Source organism: Empidonax traillii, unplaced genomic scaffold (assembly GCF_003031625.1).
Source record: "Empidonax traillii isolate 1590-97213 ecotype Southwest subspecies unplaced genomic scaffold, ASM303162v1 scaffold130:size970688, whole genome shotgun sequence".
Lineage (NCBI taxonomy): Eukaryota > Metazoa > Chordata > Aves > Passeriformes > Tyrannidae > Empidonax > Empidonax traillii.
Genome location: NW_020955323.1, coordinates 777,775 through 800,902, shown reverse-complemented (window position 1 = coordinate 800,902; position 23,128 = coordinate 777,775). Strand labels below are relative to the sequence as shown.

The 23,128-nt window shown below is 40.9% G+C and overlaps 1 protein-coding gene and 1 long non-coding RNA gene across 8 annotated transcripts in view; one reads left to right on the top strand and one right to left on the bottom strand.

Annotated features, from left to right (window-relative positions):
- Positions 1–10,399, bottom strand: part of LOC114057397 — a 16,399-nt gene extending 6,000 nt beyond the window's left edge. Inside the window, exon 1 of one of the 2 annotated variants that reach the window (XR_003571208.1) lies at positions 9,903–10,399. This is a non-coding gene — a long non-coding RNA (uncharacterized LOC114057397). Of the gene's footprint in view, positions 1–3,820; positions 3,970–9,902 lie in introns of those variants that run through there. The other variant, XR_003571207.1, reaches the window with a different exon arrangement.
- Positions 4,069–23,128, top strand: TECTB (tectorin beta). 6 transcript variants are annotated; one of them, XM_027883635.1, is made up of 14 exons: positions 4,122–4,169; positions 7,281–7,372; positions 12,621–13,023; positions 13,948–14,077; positions 14,987–15,075; positions 16,786–16,976; positions 17,381–17,523; positions 17,604–17,676; positions 19,500–19,603; positions 19,683–19,766; positions 19,968–20,130; positions 21,436–21,505; positions 22,402–22,434; positions 22,914–23,115. In XM_027883635.1, the coding sequence occupies exons 5-14, from the start codon at positions 15,000–15,002 to the stop codon at positions 22,964–22,966; spliced, it is 990 nt and encodes a 329-aa protein (XP_027739436.1). In that variant the 5' UTR covers positions 4,122–4,169; positions 7,281–7,372; positions 12,621–13,023; positions 13,948–14,077; positions 14,987–14,999; the 3' UTR covers positions 22,967–23,115. The 6 variants fall into 6 exon arrangements, with proteins under 6 accessions (XP_027739441.1, XP_027739436.1, XP_027739437.1 ...); XM_027883636.1 differs by having other exon boundaries at positions 12,560–13,023; XM_027883638.1 differs by lacking the exon at positions 12,621–13,023 and having other exon boundaries at positions 13,928–14,077.

Sequence of the window (23,128 nt, the reverse complement as noted above, 5' to 3'; positions counted from 1 at the left end):
ACACTCCTTCCAACATTGCCTAGTTAATCACAGCTGTGGAATGAAACTCAATTGTAGTGTAAGCCAAATTGATTCTGGTTTTTGTAATTACTTGTTGCTATATTAATGTTACTTTTATAGTGATTAGAAAAGGTGTGACTCAAAATGAGCCGCCACAGGAATGACAAGTATTTCAAACTGGAAAGAAATGCACTGGTCTTTCCTGATGCAGATCCACCAAGCGGTAAGGTGGTGAAAATGAAAAAGAGTCTTAGAGCAGAAAAAATATTTTACTTAGCCCATGCATGCTATTAAATACCTATTAGACATGAGTATCAGAGAGTCCTGTGGGGAAAAAAACAGATGAAGTCGGGTCCACTGTGGAAGCAGTTCAGGAAGACCAGACCCTTCTAGAGCTGAGAACCTGAGCAAGCAAATCCTCACTGTTGCTGCACAGTTGATACCCATATCTGCAGGTGTGTGCTTAGCTCGTGGGTGCATTACGCCCACAACTGAACACACACATCAGCCTCTGTCTTGGTTCAGGATAACGCATCTACACAGCATCGTGAACACACCAAAGAAGCACCAATACACCCCTTCCTGCTCTGTCCTAAGAGCACATCATCCCACTGCTTTGTGCTCATTTGGCCTCTCATCTTATTTCTTTTTTTCTCCTTCACTTACCTGCTTGCACTTCTTTAGCCTTTCGACGCTTTTCCAAATCAAATGAATGCTGTGCAAAAGCTGTGTTAGCGCAATGTTTACCCAGCAAGGTCAGGAAGATGGCAAAAGCTATCTGGCATACAAAGATGGGGGAGAAGTGCAAACAAGAGCAGTTATGCCAGACACTTACAGAAGCATACCCAAAGGCAGGGGCAGAGAGACCATAACAGCTAAAATCACTCAAATTGTGAGCACTGCAGTAAGGCTCAAGGAATACTCAGGTAAATCATCCCAAATCTCAGACAACAAAAAATACAGTTCAACTTTCCCTCACATTATGTAAGAAAAAAGTTTGCACATGAGAAGCAGCTATTTCCTAGTAGACTTTTGACCAGAAAACACTCTATCTCCTAAAGGTATCTCTCACTTGAGGGCAGAAACAAAAGCAGGATGCAGAGACCCAGTATTCTTCCGCTCCCTATCAGCTGCTATTAGCTATTTAGAAACTCATTAACTTCCTAAAGAGACCTTGGCCCTAATTAGTGCCTGGACGGATCAGCCTGCCCCTCTCTCCTTCACCTCTGCCTCTCAGAGCCTTCTACAATGATTAAAGGAAACCATACTCTTTTTCTACAATTTTTAAAATGGTGTTTCTTGAGTTATCAGGATCTGCACGCAACTGTTGAATTCAGTTCTGCCTTGGAGCTTACCAGACCACTCCGGAATTCTCCAGCTTACTTTGGCACCCTAGTTCTTTATGTGTACATCTATCACTCTTAAATCTTTCCCTAAACCAGGCTCTGTAATTTCCTTTCCTTGGTCTTTCATGCAACAAAATCTGTTTTAACAGTGATTGAAGTGTCACCAAGACCATTCAGCCAACTGTAATGTTGATGCTAATCCTGCAGTCTTTTAACACTATCAATAAGAGCGAAATTACCAAAAAAAAAAATTGACTAATCCAATTTTTCAAAATTATAATATATTTTTATGTAGATATGTACCCAGACCCAGCAACAAAAAGAACTTACCAATAATAATCAAAAAAAAAGAGGAGTCCTCACTTTAATTTCTGTCTAAATGGATACAGTTAACACTATTAAGTTCAATAAGTATGACTACTAAAAGATAAACAAACTGCAGAAAGCAAAATGAGAAAAGCTATGATTTCAAAGCGCAAGCACGGTCTTACTCAGGAATTTACACAGTTTAATGCATGTAGCCAGTATATACAAATTATTTGTTATTTCCTGAATTTCTTCCGGTTTCTCAGAAATATGTTTCACATTCAGCATGTCTACACAAGCAAATAAAGGCAGCCATGCCCTGAAATTAGTCTTTTTGGATGACTGGACATGGGATACTCTGCTGTACAGCCATGAGTACACTCACAGTCCAGCTAAAGCCATCCAGGTAACTGTGATAGTCTTTATTCACCAAAATAAAAGGAAGTATTGTCCTTGCACATGGACTATCAAATAGTCAGTGCTAGGGTTATAAAGTAGTAATACTACCCTAACACCTCTCTAATTAATATAATCACTGTAAATGCTACTTAAAGACTCTTATCTCATTGTAGATATGTACACAGTATCACAGGAAGGCAAACTGAAGTTATCATAATTCATTATCATAATTATATACTAATGATAACCCTAGATTTTTTTTCCAAAACCATGTTTGAAAAACATCATCACTACAGCAACAGAAATTCCATCAAGAGTGAGGATAATAAGCTCCTGAAGGGTATCCTACTAGCAGCAATTAAATTGCATTCAAAAGATTTCTCAGCTAAAAGACAGTGAAAAAATTATTTTCTAGTAAATTAATAAAACATTTCAACAAAACACGATGCTATTACACCCAAGAAATTTATTAGCACTATATCTAAGAGAGCCATGAAGCTACAAGGCCCATTTAAAATAACAGTCAGTAGCTTGTTAAAAAATGTTCCTGTTCTGGCATCCTTACCTTGAGTAGTCACATATTTACCAAACTTGAGCCAAAGGTATGACCAAAACTCTGATTAAATATTTCCTGAATTCTACTGCTGTTTTCCTTAGGATTCCATATATGTGTGTGCCCAAACCACAATTGCCTATTTTCTGCATTCTCACATTCTCATACACAAATTTCCAATTCTGTATTAACTGTCCTTTGTATTCAAACACAGTTTTACTCACACACTCAGGCATTTTCAATTTCTTAAAGAACAGAATTTAAAAAGAAGCATATTGAATAAGTAGATGTTTTCCTCCACCCTTCTTAAGTAAAAAACTCAATTTATATAATTCTTGGGAGAAAAGATTTCTGCTTCAGAGAATTCAGTGAGACAGAAAACTTTCCAAAACAGGAAGTACTTCCAGATTTGTAAGCTCAACTGATCAATTTTCAGGCTTTCAATCCCCAAGAGCACTGCAATATTTCTGCATTCATTCTCTGAAGATTTTGGTTGAAAAATTGAAATAAGGAACCCTTTGGAAATATGAATATATCCCAAAGATATACTCTCCTGACAGGATGGAGCATTATCTTCTTACCAGATGTCATTTTTAAATAACTTAAGGGCAAGAGAGCATCTTTAGAGTGAACACCACTTTTCCAAATGGCCCTCTCTGCCAACTTTCTCAGGGCAACAGCTCAAAGTTGCCCTCAGAAGTGATGGAGGCTCTCTGTACTTGCAGAATGAAGACCAAACTGAAGAATACATGGTGGGCTCAACAGCCTTGTTGTAAAGTAGTCTCACTGCAGACAAAGTAGCTTAATTGGAAAAGGTACTTAGTGAAAGATAGCAGTTATTTTTCAAAAAGCTGTTTTGTGTGAAACTCAAAATGCAATAGATTTATTTGGCAAATATAGAGGAAGAAGCTTCCAGTACTGGTAATAGTGGAAAGAAGTCCATCAGTTTTGTGATCCTGAGAATCACTAGATTTAGATTCCTAAATAACATCTTTTGAAAAATTTGAGTTAGCCATCTAAATCACTTAGGTTAACTTTATAAAGGTATTTAGGTGCTAAGTACCGCTAAACGTAAAGGAAGCTTTGCATAGAATAGCAAGGTAATTTCAAAAGAAAGCATTTTAAAATTTAAGCATACTGGCCAAGCAGAAAAAGCTATCACCATCACAATACTCAACCACATAAATAAATCATCAGCATGATTGATCTCAGTGACCTTTAATCCCAATGGCTCTTTTCCCAGGCCATCCAGGACACTCTGTCCAGTATGTTAAATCTAAAAGATAATAATGATTGTAGATAAGATGGCTATATACAGCTTTTAGATACAAATATCAGGGCTTGTCCCTGCACAAGAGCTACATTGTCCACTAGTCAGGATGCCCCCAACTTTGGCATGGACAGACAAATAAGAGATAAGAAAAAAAGGAACTGCCCCTCTTGTGTGATCTGTTCAAAATGAGAGGCAAGGACGGTTCACACACAAGGGAAATCAGGGGCAGGTTCCTCTTGCACACTGAGATGTGGAAACATCCCTGAAGAAGGCAGAGAAATGAAATATTAAGGTATAGTTTCTCTCTTTGTCCTTTGAGCTTCTGGGGCCTCTAAGCAGTAAAACTCAGGCTGTGCCTGACCTCCTCACTTCACTTCAGGAGAGTGTGGTTAGACTGAGACTAAAGGGTCCAGGCTGGCTGTGACTGTGCAGTAGCACAGGAAGCACAAGAGCCTTTATTTCCTTCCCTTTGGAAATTATTAAAATAGCTGGAAAAAGTGCAAACCCATGCATGAATAACCTGAGAACACAGCAACAACCTGATGCCAAGGAATTGTGTTAGCTGACCACCATCATCTGCCCAACACCATCTCCCTGCCCTCAGAGCCATTTCTAGCTGATGTCATCCTGCTGGTGAGAGGAGCAGAGGTGGAAGAAGAAGTAGGAAACCACAATGGAAACACTGCACAAACTGAAGGAATGTTGGGAGGAAAGACTTACAAACAAAATCTCACACACAGACACATTTAAGTAGCATGGGCAAAATCGTGAAGTGAAGGAGATTGTAGGAGCAGAAGTGCTTGCTAAGCTCAGTGGAAGGGGTAACTTAACAGATGGGTGGTAGGAGAGGAAACAAAGAAAGAGATGTGAGGGTGAGAAGCCAGCCTACAATACCAGAAGGTGACATTGTATAGTAACACCTGCAGGCAGTGTGGGGTATAGTGGCATATTGGACAGACAGTAAGGGTTGCAACTACATAAGGAAAATGAAGACTAGGAATTGGAGAAATGAACTGGTATAGGAATTCACAACACTGATAGAAAAGGAGACTGGAAGGTTTGAGGTCAGTCTGCAACTGGGAATGTCAGCTGAGTTGGCTCCTGACAGGAGGTGAAGGAGGAATGGAGCATATGGCATTTCTTGTCCTAGAGAGGAATATCTTTCCCAACTACTTGTTACTAGCCACAAGATTAAGGCTTGGAAGAGAAGTAAAAAATGTCTGGATGACTGAACTTCTTTCACTCACTTCTGCTAGTCCTGAGTGATGTAGGCTTTGGTCTGTTCTATTTTAACTTACCTTATAGTAAATCACCTGCACTGTTAGTTAACTAATGTATCCACAAAGATCCAAGAAAATTATGTTTGCCTTCATATTGTTGCTTGCTTGCCATATTGAAAGGGCAACACTAAATAAAAATTAATGTAGATAATGCAAATAATCAGAACAGGCCAAGGAAAGACCCAAGAGATGGGACAGCATGCAGAGGAGGGTGAAATGCCTATACCAGATTTCATATGAGTGAGTCACTTTGCTGTTCTGTGTCACATGTTGTCTGTTTATAGAACACCACTAACACCATCTCCTGGCCAGTTGGCGACTGGAGTAAAATCTTTATAAAGGTCTCTGAGAGCCTGGAATGAAAGGTATTGCAAACACAGAAAATACTATCATCACTGTATCTTCTATATATTCATATTCATTTGCTTTACCTATGTCAAAATAACACCACTCCTGTCCCCAGAATTAGATGTAGAGTGTGGGCATTTAAAATACATTTTTTTTCCAAAGGGTTTCTAGCAAAGTGTCTCAGAATACTCTAAAACTGGCTTACATTTTCAGAACTGGCTATTGATTTGGGTACACTTTTTTCTGGAGTCTACCGAGAAAAACCAAAACTGATCTTAAGGAAAAGTGTGAAAGCAAACCCTTTCCTAGTGCTTCAAAATCAGCACTTTAGGGCTTACACCCTTTCTGAAACATCAACAATGTGTTTTCCCAACCTATTGCTGTCAAAGATACGGTATTCCCTGTTCTTTTTACTCTTTTTTTTTTTTTTTTTTTAGATATCAAGACCATCCAGAGATGCAAAGAGTAACACTTCAACTTCGTGTGCTTTTGGCACAGCCAAACAGGCAATAGATCATGTCTGTCCAGATAACACTTACTGAATTTACCCAGCTGTTTTCAAGCATTTAAAGCAAGGCTTTGACACCCTCTTGATCTTTCAAAATCTTATATATCTGTAGATGTCCAGCATAGCATGTTAAGGCATTACCTTGGAATTTGGTCAGGAGTTACTGCTCATATATATCATATATGGGCTCAGACACCTTTCATTTCAAATCACTTAAAAACTGACTCACAGCTCAAGGAAGATACTTCTGAGCTTTGGCTCTCGAGACCATATTTCCAGAAAAAAATCATCAGAATCAGTAACTTGTATTTTTGTCTTTAAATTAATTCAGGAACATGAGGTCAACTTCTAATTTTAGCTGAACTCAGAATAAACAAGCAGAAGCAGAGCTTCCTGCGTCATTAACAGCATAATCAATCTAGAGTCTTCAGCACAGTCTGTCCTAGAGAATTGAGTACTTGGAGCTATAGTGGGTTACTGAGAACAAATCTATGAATCCCTTGGAAGGTAATCCTGAGGGATTTTCATGAAAGAACTGCAGTGTCATACTTTTTGGAATAGCTTGTAGGAAATACCATATGAATACCACTGTTAAATTATAATTGCATACATTTTTCAGATAACCACAATGCTCTGTTCAGCCAGCTTAGATCAAAATGATATCTTTCGGCAGACTGCATATTTCCTCCAAATTACTTTACTAAAAGCCACACTAAAAGAGACAAACTGTCTTTTTAAAAGCTAGCAAATAGTACTTTTGACCGTCATATGGGATGGTCAAATTGATTTTGAGTGAATCAATGCAACACCAGCTACAGCTCAGCAGAAGAAAATACAAAGGTGTCAGATTTCTCTTGGCTATCAGAGGAAGCCCTTGAAAATCCCTGAAGAGTTGTACATGGGGAGTACCACAGCCATCTCTTGCATTTGGTGTTTTAGTGAATTCTCCAAGAAGTCCTCAAACAGTCACTTAAAAAGGTAAGATCTGTTTTTTATTTGCAATTGGTTGAGTCATAAGTGCAACAAGTAAATGAATGCCCAGCTGAGTGCCTCAAACCTTTAGACCAATTGCTCTGCTTCTTTCCACCACATGAAACTGTAACATCTCTCTACTATTATGAAACACGGTGAATAGAAAGAACCATCTCAATGGGTCCCATCATTAGTGTGTTGGTGGAATTTTAGGAAAACCCCATCCTTTAACTGATCTGAAATTTGGTCTGTTATCTGTGGGAAGTCTCAGAAAGTGACCTTTTTGGTCCTTTAGGCTGAATGCACTAAAGGCTATGTCTTGACAAAGTGGGAAGAAAAACTTGTTTATGGCACCAGAAGAGGAAAATCTCCTGATACACTCAACTGGTAATGGATTGCTGATCATCCAATCATTGTCAATAAGGCATAAAGGCCGGTGTGAATGTTAAACTGGCAAGCAGGAGGAGTTTATTACTTCAGGTGGCAAAATAGCCTCTGAGAAAAGTGGGAGTCCTCTGTTCCAGAAGACATGGCCTGGGAGTCCAGGCAATCCATTCACAGACAAACCCACCCAAAGTTTGCTTGGGTAGCTTCTGCTTGACCGACATAGGAAAAGAGCAGTATGAGCATCTCAAGAGCCCTACCCTGGGCTTTGCCTTTCTATGGCTCAGTTCCATTATCTGCAAAACAGAGATAATGGCACTAAGATTGTGATAAGTATTATTATGATCAGTTTACAAGCACAGCACAAGCTAATTAATGCAGTTAAATTTGGTATATGTAGCTCTCAGAGCCACATAATTCTTGATAACAAACAGATCCCTTTCACAGAAAAAGAGCCTGTCTCCAAGGATGATGCTATCAGACTGCTGAAAAATCACAAACTTTCAAAAATGAGGACAACACCAGTATAATGGATGCAGTGTGCTAAGGAAAGTAGGTCTTAGAACGAGCTAGCAGGATTATGTAGCTTGGGAAACCAAAACTGTGATTTTAATCAGCAGTTGCTGTTGATAGAAGTGGAGAGGTTTTTTATTTGATTTGAGAGGGCAGCACTACAGATATTGAAAGTTTATTTCCCAGGGATAATGCATGGATCTTAACTCTTCAGAGGATAGGAATTATGGTGAGCATTTCAAGAACCTGATTTTTACCAGTCCTTCGTGTGTGTGATCCTATCATCTCAATCCCACAAAGCAGGTTTATAATTCAGCTGGCTCAAACCATGGGTTAGTCAGGAAGCCAGAGAAGGGCTCTGTAGCTCAGGTAGGGGTAGAGGTGCTACAAAGGGAGCAGGAGCGCTCGAGGTTCCCAGGGCAATAAAGACTGCAAATCTGAGGAAAGCTTTCTAGGCTTGGGAATGTGAATGGACAGAGACACTTTCAAGCTATATGGCAATCAAGTCCCATATTCAGCATTCCTCCGTCTGAAATTTTTCTCAGTTCGCCCCTTCGCTTTTCTTTCCTTTGTTTTTTTTTATTACTTAGCTATATATTTAAAATAAGCAGCAGACATTTAGGGTCAGTTTCTCAGAAATCAATGGAGTTGCCACTGAGGGACACCAGAGGATAAACTTGCCTTGGGTATATTTTTAATGCAACGCAGTCCTGGCTTTGTCAGCTTTTCCGTACCAAAGCGTGCAGGTTGGGCAAGCAGCATTATTTATGGCCAATACACATGGTTGAGAATCAAGCAGAAGATCAGACAGCTAATGCAGACTCTTTTAAAGTTGTAGTGACATAATCCAGTGCAAGCAGAGAAACATCATCTATCTGCAACTTTTCCAGCACTAGTGGGATAATGCCCAGGAAAGAGAGCATTACTGGAGCAAGAAGAGCAACAGTCACTGTGTCAGAGCCAGCTGTCAACCTGAGAAGATTAAGCTAATGAATGACACAAAAAGTCCATTCTTCCTTCTTTCTCACCTTACTCTTAAAATCCTCTCCCACACTGAGGTAAGATTTCTGCCCCACAGTGCCAGGAGATCAAGACCTGTTGTTAAGATAGCAAGAACTAAAAGGCTTACAAGGTGTTATACAGGACAATATGGTTGAGATCCAAAACAGCACTTAACCAGAAATGATTTAGGCCACATTCAGGTGATTACAGAATGCTATTCCCCAATAACACTGTCCCACTACAGAACACTTAATCCACGTGTTCTCAACAGAAAATTCCTGCAGTTCTGCTCTGGCACATGTCAGGTAGGACAGCAGCTCTGAATACAGCCGAGCTCAGCAGCCACAGCCACACATTCTTCAAAGAACAGCTGGAGGAGACAGGCCTGGTGGTCAGAGCCCTTGCCCAGGACTGTGGGAGAGCAGATGCAATTCTCCTCGCTTGCAGGGTTCAAAGCTATCTTTCCCCTAGAAGTGCTCCAGCTTCTACCTGGAAGCTTGCCTTGGGCACCCAGTGAGGAATTTGAGGGCCCTGTGCCGACTGGAGCAGGCTCAGGCATGTGTGGCACAGAGTGTGCAGGGCTGCTTAGACTAAAGGCAAACAAAAATAATGCCAAGCCAACCAGGGCAGTGTGTCTGGCTCAATTCAGATGCCCACACACAGACACCCAGTCTGTGTGTCCTTGAGTATCCTGTCTGGCTTCCAGATCCCACTCCAAAAGTAGTCCTAGAGGTGTCATAGGATATCTTGGCCACCTTACAGCACCTGCTAACACAATACACCCCTCATTTAGGCAAATTAATCAAGTGTCTGGCAAGTTGTGGCAGCCCAAGGACGACTGAGGTCTCACATGACCAGTGTAAGTCATCCATTCTGGTCTCGCAAGACCTGTTTTACATCTCTCATGCATTTATTAAATCAAGCACCATGTCTTTATTAAATCAAGCCCCATCCTTATCCTGCATAACTAGCTAGCTCCAAGACAGCCCATAAAAAATACACCAAATAAAGCACTTACCCACACAAAGGCTTCAAGGAAACTCAGATGGAAACCGATGTTTTGTTCCAACAGTAGCAAACTCCAGGCAGAACTTTGCTGGAGAAGCTTCCATAGAATATTGCTCTAAATATGCTGGCAAAGCTAAACAGCAATAAGATCAGGCATTCAACTGAACATGAAATATTATTATTTACTTCAGCCACAATTTTGTGTTCGGCAAGACTTGCCGTTGTAGATACTTGTCTTGAACAGCAGAAATGTCAAGGGAACGCTTCTTTAGGTGAGAGTCTGTGCTCACCCACACCCTGGCAGTGCATGTAACGACAGCAGCACTGTCTCATCAAGCCTATGGCTGCAGGTGATTGCTGAAAAATTATGATTCAGTGTCGCGTAGTTACAGACAGACAGGTGATGCATGAGGAAGTTTAGAGCAGAAGACTGTCTCTTCCAGTGGCCTGAACATCTGTCTCTGATTTTTATGCGACTCTTCTACAAAGATAGTTTCCTCTGATTTCTCCTTCTTCTGATACATTTTGTGCAGTTACAGAAGAATATCAGCTACCTGAGGATTTAGGCTGCAGTGTCTGTGGGTGCCAGGGGCTCTGTTACGTACCTGCATGATTCTGTAATTTGCTAACAAGGCTAAAACATTCACTGAATAGAATCATTTAGGTTGGAAAAGACCTTTAAGATCTTCAAGTTCAACTGTCCTAACACTGCCAAGTCCACCACTAATCAGTCCCTTAGTGCCACATCTACATTGCCTCCAGGGGTGGTGACTCAGTCATGTGCTGAAGTGAGTGACCAACCACGTGCCATGAGTAACAAACTACTGGAAAGGTATTTACTCTATAAAAGGCAAAACAATCTTAAATCTGTAAGGTATTTATGACTTGAGGCAACAACTCTACACAGTAAGCTTCAGGAAAAGTTTGATTGTACCAACACAGTGCTGCATTTTCAACAGGACCCATTAACTCAGATCAGGCCCAATACAAATGCAGTTGCTATGCTTCCAGACCCAGCATGGATGTCTCTATGCCTGTGGGATAAATACACTCCTTATAGCAGACAAAACTGAGTATGCCAGGTTTTGGGGTGTGGAAACACCATCATTAACACATTTCAGCCTCTAGATGAACGTCACCAGATCTCACTCCTGGAATCAGCTTGCTGTCTCCACTGATCCTCAGTGTCCCATAAAGTCCTTCCAGATATCTAAGGGACTCTTCAGTTTTATTGTTTTATCCAAACCCAATGAAAATTAGATGTCACAATATCCCTTGCAGATTCAAACAGCAGAACCTCATTTGCTTCGTGTAAGAACCAGACAGTAGATACTCACACAGCTTTCCATCACAATGTGAGGAACAAGGCTGGAGAGACAAAATGCCCTTGTAGGTGAAACTCTCAATAAGGCCTTCATTTGCTCTTTGTCAAAATCTTTACAGATACTTAGATTGCTGAGATTATTCAATGGGCTTGGAAAGAGTCAGGGAACTGCAACAATCCTCAGTGGTCTGTTTTACAAGTTAATGGCTTTCCTTTTTCTATGTATGCAATTACTGAGAGAAACCTAACCCTTCCCCAAGCCCTCACCTTTGATCAGTGCAGGTATCAAGTGCTGGTTGGCTTAGGTACATTTTGTGCTTGTTTCTTATGCAAATGCAGACTACTATACACCAGCTGGCACTTCTGCCAAATTTGTTTCATGGTTTTCATTCTGTTTTCTACCTTTTGCCTAAAAGGAGCATTATGTACATGGAGATTAGTTTTCTGTGAGAAGATAGCAAGAGATCTATTTTCTTCTACAAATTGTGGGATAAGATGCATTTTGGAGTAATTCCACTGAAACCTCTAGCATTACACCAATGTTAATTTAATTACAGTATTTGCTAAATCAGTAAAAAGCTAATCTGCCTTTCAAGAGCTTTGTTAATGTTATGGTGAGGTTAACCACTATAGCTAATCAAGGTTAGCCAAATATCTTATGCTCCAAATCAGCTCTTTGGGGGCAGACCTGACAGACCAAGTCCAACCCCAGGGCTGAAACTGATCCCTTGAGCTTGAAGAATCAGCTTGTACAAGGTCAGGAGGGCTTTCTCATGTCCAGAGTCACAGGCTTTCTCCTGCAAGCCTCCCCTTGTTACTGGGTTATATATTCTTGATAACAGGGTTGATCATAATGTCTCACTATAAACCCTGGCTCCTGGTTACAGACCAAATACACACACACAGAGAAAGACAAAAAGGAGTTTACACAGTGTCTATTCAGTTTGGCTTAGGAAATCAAAATTAGGCCTCAATGCCTGCAGGATTTGAGGTGAGGTTATAAAACAGACACCTGGAATTAAATTTCCTTGTTTTAGGATTTCTGATGAGGATAATCCCTAGTTAGGTAATACCAAATGATTTATGAGCTTTGGTCCTTGTTCAGTGGATTATTCTTTAATTCAATTACAATAACAGCAAACAAGGGATTTTATCCATTGTCCATCTTTAAGTAATCTCATTCAAATCAGAATGTGATGGCTTGCAGGACTTGGTTCACAACAATAGTGAGAGCAGCCCATTATTTGCTCTGTATAGCAATCCTTAGGAAGCTTCTATCTAGATTCAGACTTACTATTTGAAACTAAGCAGAGAAACGTACAGGCTTTACAACCTTTCTTTAGGGATTTGGATCCGTTTGCCAGAAGCAGAAGTCACCCTAATTACATCTTTGTATCATTGCAGTTCACCTGCACACCATCACCGCTGAGAGCCAGCAGCCCTCACAGGGCATGATGCAGTCATGGCTCTGCTGTGCTCATGCCTTTCAGCTTGAAACTCTTCTTGTAGTGAATGCTGTCTTCAAGGTGCACCCATAAATCTCACCCACAGGCAGCTAAAAACTCCTTGTCTAGCATTTTGGGTTAATGTCAGGGCCGCTGTGCTCCACTCTCCTCTTCCAAAAGCTCCAGACTAAAGACAACTAGCACAGCTTTAATACCGTGTCTCTCCTATATGCCAGAAATCCCTTGAGAGAAGGGACATCCACACCAAAGTCCTGCCATGGATGGGGAGAATGAGGTTCTCCCCCAGAGGAGATACCAAATCACCTGTGAGCAGCGCCACAGGGCTGGGTCCCACAAGCAAGGTCAGTGAGATCCTCCGTGTTTCGTGACTCAAGACAGATATCAGAGTAGTTCAACAACACATGAAACTGGGTAGATACACACATGCCCAAAGTTGAGGCTGTGCCAGTTTACACTGCAAGTGTTTACAGCCCACGTTCTTATGCAGGCATCTAAAATAGCAGTAGCAAACCCAAGTGTTTTTTTTCCATGTCTGTCACTAAAAGCTGATACAAACAGGATGTAATAGGTCACCAGAAAATCCTACCAGCTGACCAAGACTGCCATAGGCAACCTCATGACTGATGGGCATGTGAAAAGGAAATTTATTTCCGTTTTCTGTGCAATGGTAAATTTTACACAGCCTGTAGTGTAGTACTTAACTTATATTTCATAGTCTTATATGTATGTAGTATTATGTACTATAATTTTGTAGTATTATGTACTATAATTATGTAATATAATGCTTAGGCTTATGGAAGAGCTTACCTAAACTCAGGTAACATGCCTATGAACTTTTAGAAAACGTAAGTAAAAAACCCAACCCCAAAGGTGGTCTATGATCTATTGCCATTACTTTTGTCCACTTGCATGGCACAAAAGTTTGACACGGTCAATAAGCCATTTAAGACAAGCTTCTAATTCCTATAAATAATTTTTAACTGAATTCTAGAAGGCAGTTGTGGCTTCACCTCTGCAGAAATTCTACATATTCCTAATTAACTTGTAAACCAAAAATTTAGTACCTTCAGCAGGTTTCTCTTCAGTTGTTTTCAAGATCTTTAATAAAACCACCATAGAAAAACTTTTTAAAAATCAAATTGCAGCAACAGTACAGTCCCATCTAGGGGAAGAGAACTGCTCTTCTAAAACTCTTTTTTTTTTCCTCCCACACTGGACAATACTGGCGGGTTGAGATTTAACCAGAGATGGGCTCCTTTTACAAGATTGCTTATATAAAGCGAAGATAATGCCAGCTGGGTTCATTTGAAAGAGGACATCTTGGGAAGAGCCGACAGTGCAGCTACTGGAATAAGACCGGAATGAAAATCTGAATACTTATCCCCTTCCTGTCCTGTAGGTATAACAATTAATTTCTTTTAGAATGCCTAGGATTATAATTAGTAGGAATTGTCACTGAAATATATTTTATGAGCCTTTTATAAATATATATTTTTAAATAGAGGTTGAGTGAAAATGTTGAAGTTGATTGTTTTTATTAGAAATACTGAGTTTGGATGATTTTTTTCTTTACTTAAATGATATCAGCTACTTCTGACAGTCTTCTTAGTGATGTGTATATGAGGGCTGATACTGAAGAATATATCCCTACAAAGGGAAAATATGAGAACTCCAGCCCCAATCCCACATGTAATATATGCTTCTCCCTGTGGGAAACAACTTGCATATTTGAGGCTTGGAAAGAAAATGTAAATTACTGCTATGTATGTTTTCGTAAAACTCAACATTGAGCACCAAAGGAGAAAATGCATAATTTGCCGGAACTGAGCTACATGAAGTGAAGAGTATATACATCAAGATAGCCATCATCACAGAGAATAGTTTTAGCACTAAATTTTAAGCACACTATATATGTTCTTGTATCATATTTCTTCTAGTAATTTCTATTCCGTCTTTTTTTTTTTTTTTTTTTTTTCCCGGATCATATTGTTTCAGTTTCATTTGGTAATATTAACACTTCAGGTTTGGAACCTTTGTAAGAAATCAAACTAGAATGATTAAAAGCCACCACTATACTGAAATAGTAATATTGTCACAATAGGGACCCATTGATAGTAATGGTCTTGGAAATATTTATCCTGTAGATGCAGTTACACTGGGTGACAGAATATCATTAATGTTATTTTTTTCTCTCTGCAAAAAGCCCACGTATAACAGTACTGACAGTTTCAGGTCTGCAGACAATGTATTGTTTTTGTCTCCAATTCTAAAGACATTTTTAGCTTTTATTCTCTTTGTCCTCAGATCATTGCAAGAAATGCTGACCCTTACTGTGTATCTGCTGGTCATCTTGGCTCGAGCTCTTGCGGGGCCTTGCAGTCCAAATAAAGCAGGTAAAATAACTTCAGTCTTTTATGATCTTCTCTTACAATTAAGTGGCCAAAGGTTTTTTTTTCAATTCAAAATCAAAAGGTTTTCCTTCAGAAAGTTAAAGTGTGAATTCTGCAGAGCTAGTCCTTACATTTTGTTTATTGATCTGCTTTTAGCTAGCACAATAAAGCACGTACCAGTGAAGTCCTAGCCCCATAGACAATTAGCCATATACTTCATTTTGTGCAACAATCATAGTGCAATAAATTGAAAGACAAAAGCGTAAAATGGCAAAGGAAACAACAACAATTAGAAGTTATCTGTAGTAGGGCAAACTAGATGCAACAGGTCTTTGCTGCCCAAGCTGGGCTTTAGTCCCACTGACTGCAATCAGATGGCCAGTGGTTGAATATGTTGGGCTGAACTCCTGAACAACACTGCTATATTAAAACAAGAAAAATACAAACATCATCTAAGAGCAGGCTCTAATTGCACACTGATTACTGCCTAGAGACTGAAATGAGCTGGTGCCAAACAGACCTGCAATGTAGATTTCACTATAATTATGAAACGTGCTTTAGAGATGTGTTGGAATATGCCTCGATATAGTGCTTGCTTTTAGTGCATGACTGCTGTCAGATTTCTGTCAGTAATTTTATTGTATATCCTAAGTATTTGAACCTCTAGTCATTTATTTCAGTACTTTCATTTGCACAAGCAGTATCTCTGAACTGCAGGAATTTTCATAGCTATAAAGTTGCCAGAGTTATAAATCTGACCATCTACACAAGCAGAATCAGCCTGCATGTGCTGAAGGTTTGTTGACCAAAGAGAAGCAAACTGTTAAGGACCTTAGTTGACTTTCACTGAGTATTCCTAGGGAGACATGGAAAGGCTGCAAAATGAGGCTTTTAGTATAAAATGAGAGTGTCAAGGGCTTTAAAAGAAATAATTAAATCATTCCAGGCAAAATGTCTTTTTTCTCACTGTAATAATTGGAAGCCTTTCTGAATTTTCAGGTCACTAATGGTTAGTCAATATTTGCCCTTTAAATTTCCATCAGACATTCAAACTAGTACTGCTGATGCTCTTTGAAAAATGTCCAATTCTGCTATCATGAAGCAATCAGTCTGTATGTTATGATGCTCAATATTCATGGCTGTATTAGCAATCCCACTCTGCGCTGCTGTTAACAGGGCTGGGAGTTTGGTTCATTTAATATTGCTATTAGCAGGCCTAGGCTTTGCAGTTCATTTTCAGATCTTAGCTTTTAACTTGACAATAGGAAAAATTCAATTTGTTCTGGCACTGCAATGCCGGTGCAAGAAGAGAAAGGGCAGAATATCTATTGTGGCCAAGATCTGTACACCACTACAAAAGGGTGCAGATCTATGAAGCCTACCAAACAACTTCACCAATATTATTTTTCCAGTCAGTGGCATTACAGAAGCCAGCTTTGCACCATAAGCTACTCTGACAGATCTCAGTGCAGCCCTTTTTCACTTCAGGTTTCTCAGCAGTGTCTCTGCTTCTCAATCAGCTATTCCAGAAAGATAAAAATTTCACACAAAGTTCTGCATTGATTAGAAGGTTTTGTGTAGCAAAAGCTGCTCATGTTAGGGAACCTCCCAGCACACCCCCCTGCTCACAGAAGGTTAAACCCAATGGAATGTCAGTGTGCAGACCCACTGCTTTGAAAGTGAGTAACTCTAGATGTATTCTTTCCCTTTTAGATGTAATTCTGGTATACTGCTATCCTAAAACCATCATTACCAGAATTCCAGAGTGTCCTTATGGATGGGAGGTCAATCAGCTGGCACTTGGAGGCATCTGCTATAATGGGATCCACGATTCGGGATATTACCAATTCACAATCCCAGACCTGTCACCTAAAAACAAATCATACTGTGGGACACAGTCAGAGGTAAGATTATCAAGGTCAGCACTTCTGACTCAGGAAATGGCTGGACTCACTGGACAAAGTCCTGTCTTCTTCAGCTTGGAGCAGGCTTTAGGTACTGATGGAAGAAGGAGGCAAACTCCACTATTAGGGAGAAGTAAGAATCACATCGTTATGCTTTGCATCTACAGGCAAAATACTTGAAGGCTCAGAGATACTAGTCTGTGTGTTAGTTGTTCATTTGCACCTGTATTACACCGGATTTACATATGGTAAGATATATGCATAGGCAGCACAGCATATAAAGAGCTACCTAACCATGTTTCTTTGGGAATGGTGATAAAGTCTTCATGTTTCAAACTATAAAGTTGTTCCTGATGCCTCAAAGACTCAGTACTGCCTACATTTCTCGGTCTCACCATCCACAGTTCAAGAATCCTGTTTATCACTTCTACAACTCCATCGTCTCCAATGACTCCTCAGTAATTGTGAAGAACCAGCCTGTGAATTACTCGTTCACCTGCACATACAATGCCCACTACCTGGTGAACCAGGCTGCCTTTGACCAAAGGTATGTCCTCTTTTGGGAGTGCATCTTACCCTGTCCTCAGAACCACACCTCACTCATACAGAAATTTGTCATGTCCCCAGGGTGGCCACTGTCCATGTGAAAAACGGGAGCTCCGGCACATTCGAAAGTCAGCTGTCCCTCAACTTCTACTCTGTAAGTGCTCTTTGCCATCCAGATTTTCACCTTCACCTTCCACAGGCTTCAGCCTGAAGAGCTGGAAAAAAACAGGGCTGCTGCTGACTTTTATGTGTCATGGAGCACATTAATAGCCTGGAACAGATAATTGCAGTGGGGTTGGCAGGGGTCCTTGTTTCTGCTGATTAACAGGGATGTACTTAAACTGAACATAGCAGACACATGCCAACTGTTCTTTTAATCCCTCAAAAACTGGCAGATTTTTCTGCTGAGAGGTACATTTCTAACCTGCTGACAGATTTTATAATAAAAAGCAAAACTTGTTTGTAGTCCCACTGCAAGAGCAGCACGCATCTGCAGGCTCTGCTGCTATCACATGGTCTCTACAGACACAGCAAAACTCCATGCATTTCTCTTGCAGTTTTCTCCCTGATCCTCTCACCTGACAAATATTTCACGTACCCCAAAGATCTTTATGTCATGCTGGAATTTTGTTGCCAACAAAATACTGTCCCTGGATATCAGGGAGGTCTTTTGAAACTTCCCTCTCCTCTCCACAGCTCCACTGCACTGTTGGAGCAGCCAGCTCTTGATCTTGGAGTCTTTTCTCCATCAAAGCACAGGCAAAAGCACCAAAACAGCCTCTCTATTTTAGCACAGCTAGAAAAAGCACAACATACTGTGTTAAATTTATAGGCCAGGTAGAGGGAGTATTTACCACAAGGTGGAAATCTCTTCTCCCACACGCTACATTTTGAGCGCTAATTGATCATTAAACATTTTGACAGGCTTTGGGTGCCACATGACCATCCCTGTGGTCTTTTTTTCTGATACACAGCAAACTAATATATAATATTAGGTAATACGTACTGGCAAGGTCCCAGAAGGCACCACACTGCTTCTGTGAACTGACAGAATGGCTACAAAAACAAATGATAGACAGTGAGGAAAGGATCTCTGGTACTTTAATTTTTTCCCAAATGACTGTCTTGTTCTAATGGCTCCCAGGAGTCAAGCAGGGAGTGAATGAACTGCAGTAATATATTTTCCTGGTGAGCACAAGTACAGAACAAGCTCAGAAAGCTACCAGACCACTACTTTCTTACTTTGTTCTCATTTTCACTGGGGATAAAAGGTTAATTTCAATTAAATGTTTCGGGTTTAGGGTTTTTCTACTGGGAAAATGGAAATTAAAGATTTATTTTGCCATGGTATTCATCTCTGCTGCTGCCTTCCACAGCCCTCTGCTCTGGCGGGCTACACTTCCAGGTGCTTCATGAGCCCATTTCCTCATCCAGAAGCAGCACAAAAGCTGCCGTGTAATCCAGTGGAAACACTTCAGCTTGACCTGCCTTTTGATCTGTGACACCCCAATAACAGCAAAGGATTGTAACTCAGTGTGAGGGGCTGGAACTTGAACAGAAATCAGGCCTTCAACACAGAAACTTGGTGTGAAGAAAAGCAAGATAGTACCCTAAACCACTGCGAAGCAATAGAGTTTAGAAAAAGCAGCACTATATCAGGTTCCACTCACTGTAGCACAAGGACTGGTAAGACTTTTGCGACAGTACTGCTGCAAGTTCTGTGATATGGCACATACTACAGCCTAAACAGCATCAAATTCTGTCACTTGTCATTATAAGCCAAACATTAACAAAAAGATTTTTAAATGCTACCTTGGGCTTGCAATAGTTCTACTACCAAGTGTAGAGTTTGGAGCTTGCAGGTAATAAGAACGCAGACTTCTGGAGTCAGTCTCTCCAGGGGGGTCTGAAGTTGAATCATGCCTTGCTTTGCAATTTACTAGTAATGTATGACATCTTTGTCTTTGTCTTCCAAAGAATGCCAAGTTTTCAAGTATAAAGGAAGCCCCTTTCGTCGTTGAAACATCAGAAATTGGTTCTGACATATTTGCTGGAGTGGAAGCTAAGGGCTTAAGCGACAGGTAGGCAAGGGAAGGAGGAATCAGTAATAAATTGGTAATTGGGACATTCCTCGTTAATCTGGAGCTCGTATCTCCCCAGGTTCAAAGTTGTTCTCAACAACTGCTGGGCAACTCCCTCCTCAGAGTACTTCTACCAGATCCATTGGCCTCTGATCACCAAGGGGTAGGTGCTGGTGGGACCCAGGGGAGAACAGCTACTCAGCCCAGTCCCAAGGGTGACAGAAAGCTGGGAGCTGAGGGATGAGGAAGCAAGGGAGAACCTGGTCCATAGCAGGGCAAATGCATTCATCAGACTGCCACCTCAGGAGATGTTTCACTAAAGCCACAGGGGCTCTGACACTTGCTTCTCCATGCACAACCACAGGTGTGCCGCAGACTACTCCATCATCGTGCACGAGAACGGGAAAACAAACCGGGCGACGTTCCAGTTCAATGCCTTCCGCTTCCAGAACATCCCCAAGCTGTCCAAGGTGTGGCTGCACTGCGAGACACACGTCTGTGACAGCGAGAAGTTCTCCTGCCCAGTGGTAAGTCCTCCCTCCCGGAGAAATACACAGTTCTAAATTTAGACAGAGGATGTTGAGACCTTTCCAAGGGCATGTGTCAGGTGTAGAGGCAGTGCCAGGGCTCTCAGTGGATGGAGGCACTGCAGTGTGTGAATCTGAGTACCCAGCTGTGCCACTGGCACTGCTTCTGTCATTCCACAGGCACCGTATGCACCACTGGGAAGCTTGAATAAACATATTGAGAAGCAAGGTAGCCATTGAAAACCTCAGCTCTTGTCTATATCCCAGACTACACTCCTGTCTGACAAACAGCCACAGTGAAACTCAAGCCTGAAAAAAATGGGAGAAAGTAGATCTTTTTCCATTTTACCAAGGATCTCAGTGCTAAAAGCACCCTTGGGGCATTGGGAGGACTTGGCTCAAAAAGCTTGCGGGCTTGACAAAAATGCGTTGTTAGAAAGTCTAAGTTTCGATGGCAAAAGATAAAACTCCAGGCTTAGATTTTGTTGTTTGTTTTTAAAGACTCCTTCAACTTTTTATTCAGTCACAGATCAGAATTAAAAGAAAACAAAAACCCATTATTCTATATCTACCCTTCTGACAGTACTGTTAAACATCTATATCATCCTTTCAGGCAGTGGGTGGAATTCCCACCTCACTCTCCAGTGCAGGATAATTGCTAAATCAGTCTAACATCCCTGGAGCCCACTTCCCACTCAAAAATGCAGCTGGTGGTCTCCTGCAATTAAGGTTCAACCAAGCCAGGGGTCTGTGCTTACAAACAACTCATAACCAGAATTACCACATGCTGAGTTTGTAATAAAAATGCCCACAGCTGGGGATCTGCAAAGGTCAGGGGATGGACAAGGACCTTTAATCTGTAGAGCACTGGCTCCAATACAGACCTTGTCAGCTGTGACAGGCATCATTAGTGCTGGACATGAGCTGATCTATATGGAAGTGATTTGGTGCTTCCTGTTTCTACCCAACGGGCAACAATTATCATTAGCAATAAACAATCACAGAAGCCTTCCCAGAGGTCGTGGGTTAAACAGATCGAGCTCTATTCTCCCCCTTCCGTCTTGACAGGAGTTTTGTTTAAGACAGGGAGGGAGGGGCAGTCCACCAAATTGCTCTGAAAATGCATTGTAAAGACTCTCCCTAAATCTCTCCTGCACCACAAAATCCCAATAATTAAAGGCAGGGGAAAAAAAAAACCAAACCTAGAAAATACGTGGCAATTTTCTTGGTTGGAAACATGAGAGTTGTGTTTGGATCATCCTATAATTCTTTTGGTATATATGGCTTTCTCTCCGATCTCTTAAGATATGTGACAGACGAAAACAACGCATGGAACAAACCGGAGGTGTCTTAGTGGCAGAGATCTCTGTACGCAGTAAGTGACTGGGTTTCTGGGATGTTTCTCCCTTTGGGAAGCAACTCCCTTTAGGAGTAACCAGAGGGAGCCAAAGCGCTCTGCCAGACCCCTTTCCCCCACGGCAGCAGGAGGCTTGAACAGAAGTGGGTCCCTTCCAAGCCCTGGCAGAAGAGTTCAGTAAAACTCCCCTCATTTACAAAGTGAGGAGAGGCACCCATTTGGCGTTTACCATAAACAGCCAAACCTCTCACACCCCGAGTCAGCAGGGTAAACTCTGCTCACCCGCGTTTGACCTCGGCAGCAGCTCAGATGTGCTCTGACAGGTTGCTCGGGACCGGGAGAGAGGTCAGGCTTAGGAGCAGCAGGAGAGGTTTTCTTTACGCTGAGGGTTGGTACTTTAGCATACCCATAACACCTGCCAGTGCTGTGGGGTTGCTTCGTGCCTATCCCTCCTGAGACACAAATTGCACAGCCATCGGGTTTCCCCGTTGTAAAACAGCTTGTTTCCTCTAACTGCTGCCTCCTGGGGGCACCAGGAATTTATCTCCGAGCTGGTTTAATCCTGTAGATACAGCACATCTTTTGAAACAAGTCCTTGAAACAAATCACGTTTTCACTAGAGCCCCATATACTAGTTTATCAACTACATCCACCCCAATCTGAAAGCCAGTTTAAAATTATAAATACACATAGAACAGCATTTTTACAATTCACTATGTTGCACCTGTAACCCCCATCAATTTTAGAAGATAAAAGAACCGACGACCCTTTTACACCTTCAGACAGTAAAGCCAAGAGGAAGAAATACCTAGAATTTCAAAATGTGGCAAAGGTTTTATGCTTTTATGAGGCGCACTTTACCCTATTTTAAACATGTCATCCCAATATAATCTTTTTCCTCTTCTTTTATACAGGCAAAGGTTTATCCAGATTTTACACACTCTCAGGTAAACAGCAAAGTATGACAATGAAAATATCAATCCCAAACATGGATTTTGAGTGACTTTGTCAACATAAAACCCATAGCTCAGAGAAAAAAAAAAAAATGAAAAATGTAGTAAGTTTGACAGAAGGGAAAATATTTTTTTTTCCAATGTTATACACTTTATTTTCCTCCTTTTGGCACATTCCTCACTCTGGACAAAAAAAAATCATAGCTATAACTTCCAATACTGAACATTACTTTCTTATATTGTCACACCCTGTTCCCAAAAAGGAACAATCATGTTTTACTGGGTTAACAGAGGTGTCTGAAAGCATTTCTATTTGGAGAGGGTTTGAAACACAATTTTCAAAGTCTGTTTGTTAACATTTGATATGTTGACAGAGCCACACTAGGGCATGCAGTTGCACTGAAGGGGGTGGGAAGAGAAAATTAAAGGGAGCTGACAGAGAAGTACTCACATTTAGTCTGTTTCTCTTGCAGATATCATCTTCCACCTACTCTTTGTGATTGGATTTTGTGCTGTTTTATTATAAAATGCAGCCAAACTGTGTTTCTTAACTTCCCCCAATCCTGTTTGGACCTGGACTTCTTTACTAAAGATGTTTATTTTACAGAGGAAAAATGAAAGCCACAAAAAATACATGTGCACCATTTTACCTGAGAAATAAAACATTCCATGAGCTTTGTGCCTCAAA

Bases quoted from the DNA above. Each gene is read 5' to 3' on its own strand.
- TECTB (XM_027883639.1), top strand. From the start codon at position 15,000: ATGCTGACCCTTACTGTGTATCTGCTGGTCATCTTGGCTCGAGCTCTT. The intron at 17,677-19,499 runs GTAAGTGCTCTT...TGTCTTCCAAAG, and splicing joins TGTCCCTCAACTTCTACTCT to AATGCCAAGTTTTCAAGTAT. The intron at 19,604-19,682 runs GTAGGCAAGGGA...GTATCTCCCCAG, and splicing joins GCTAAGGGCTTAAGCGACAG to GTTCAAAGTTGTTCTCAACA.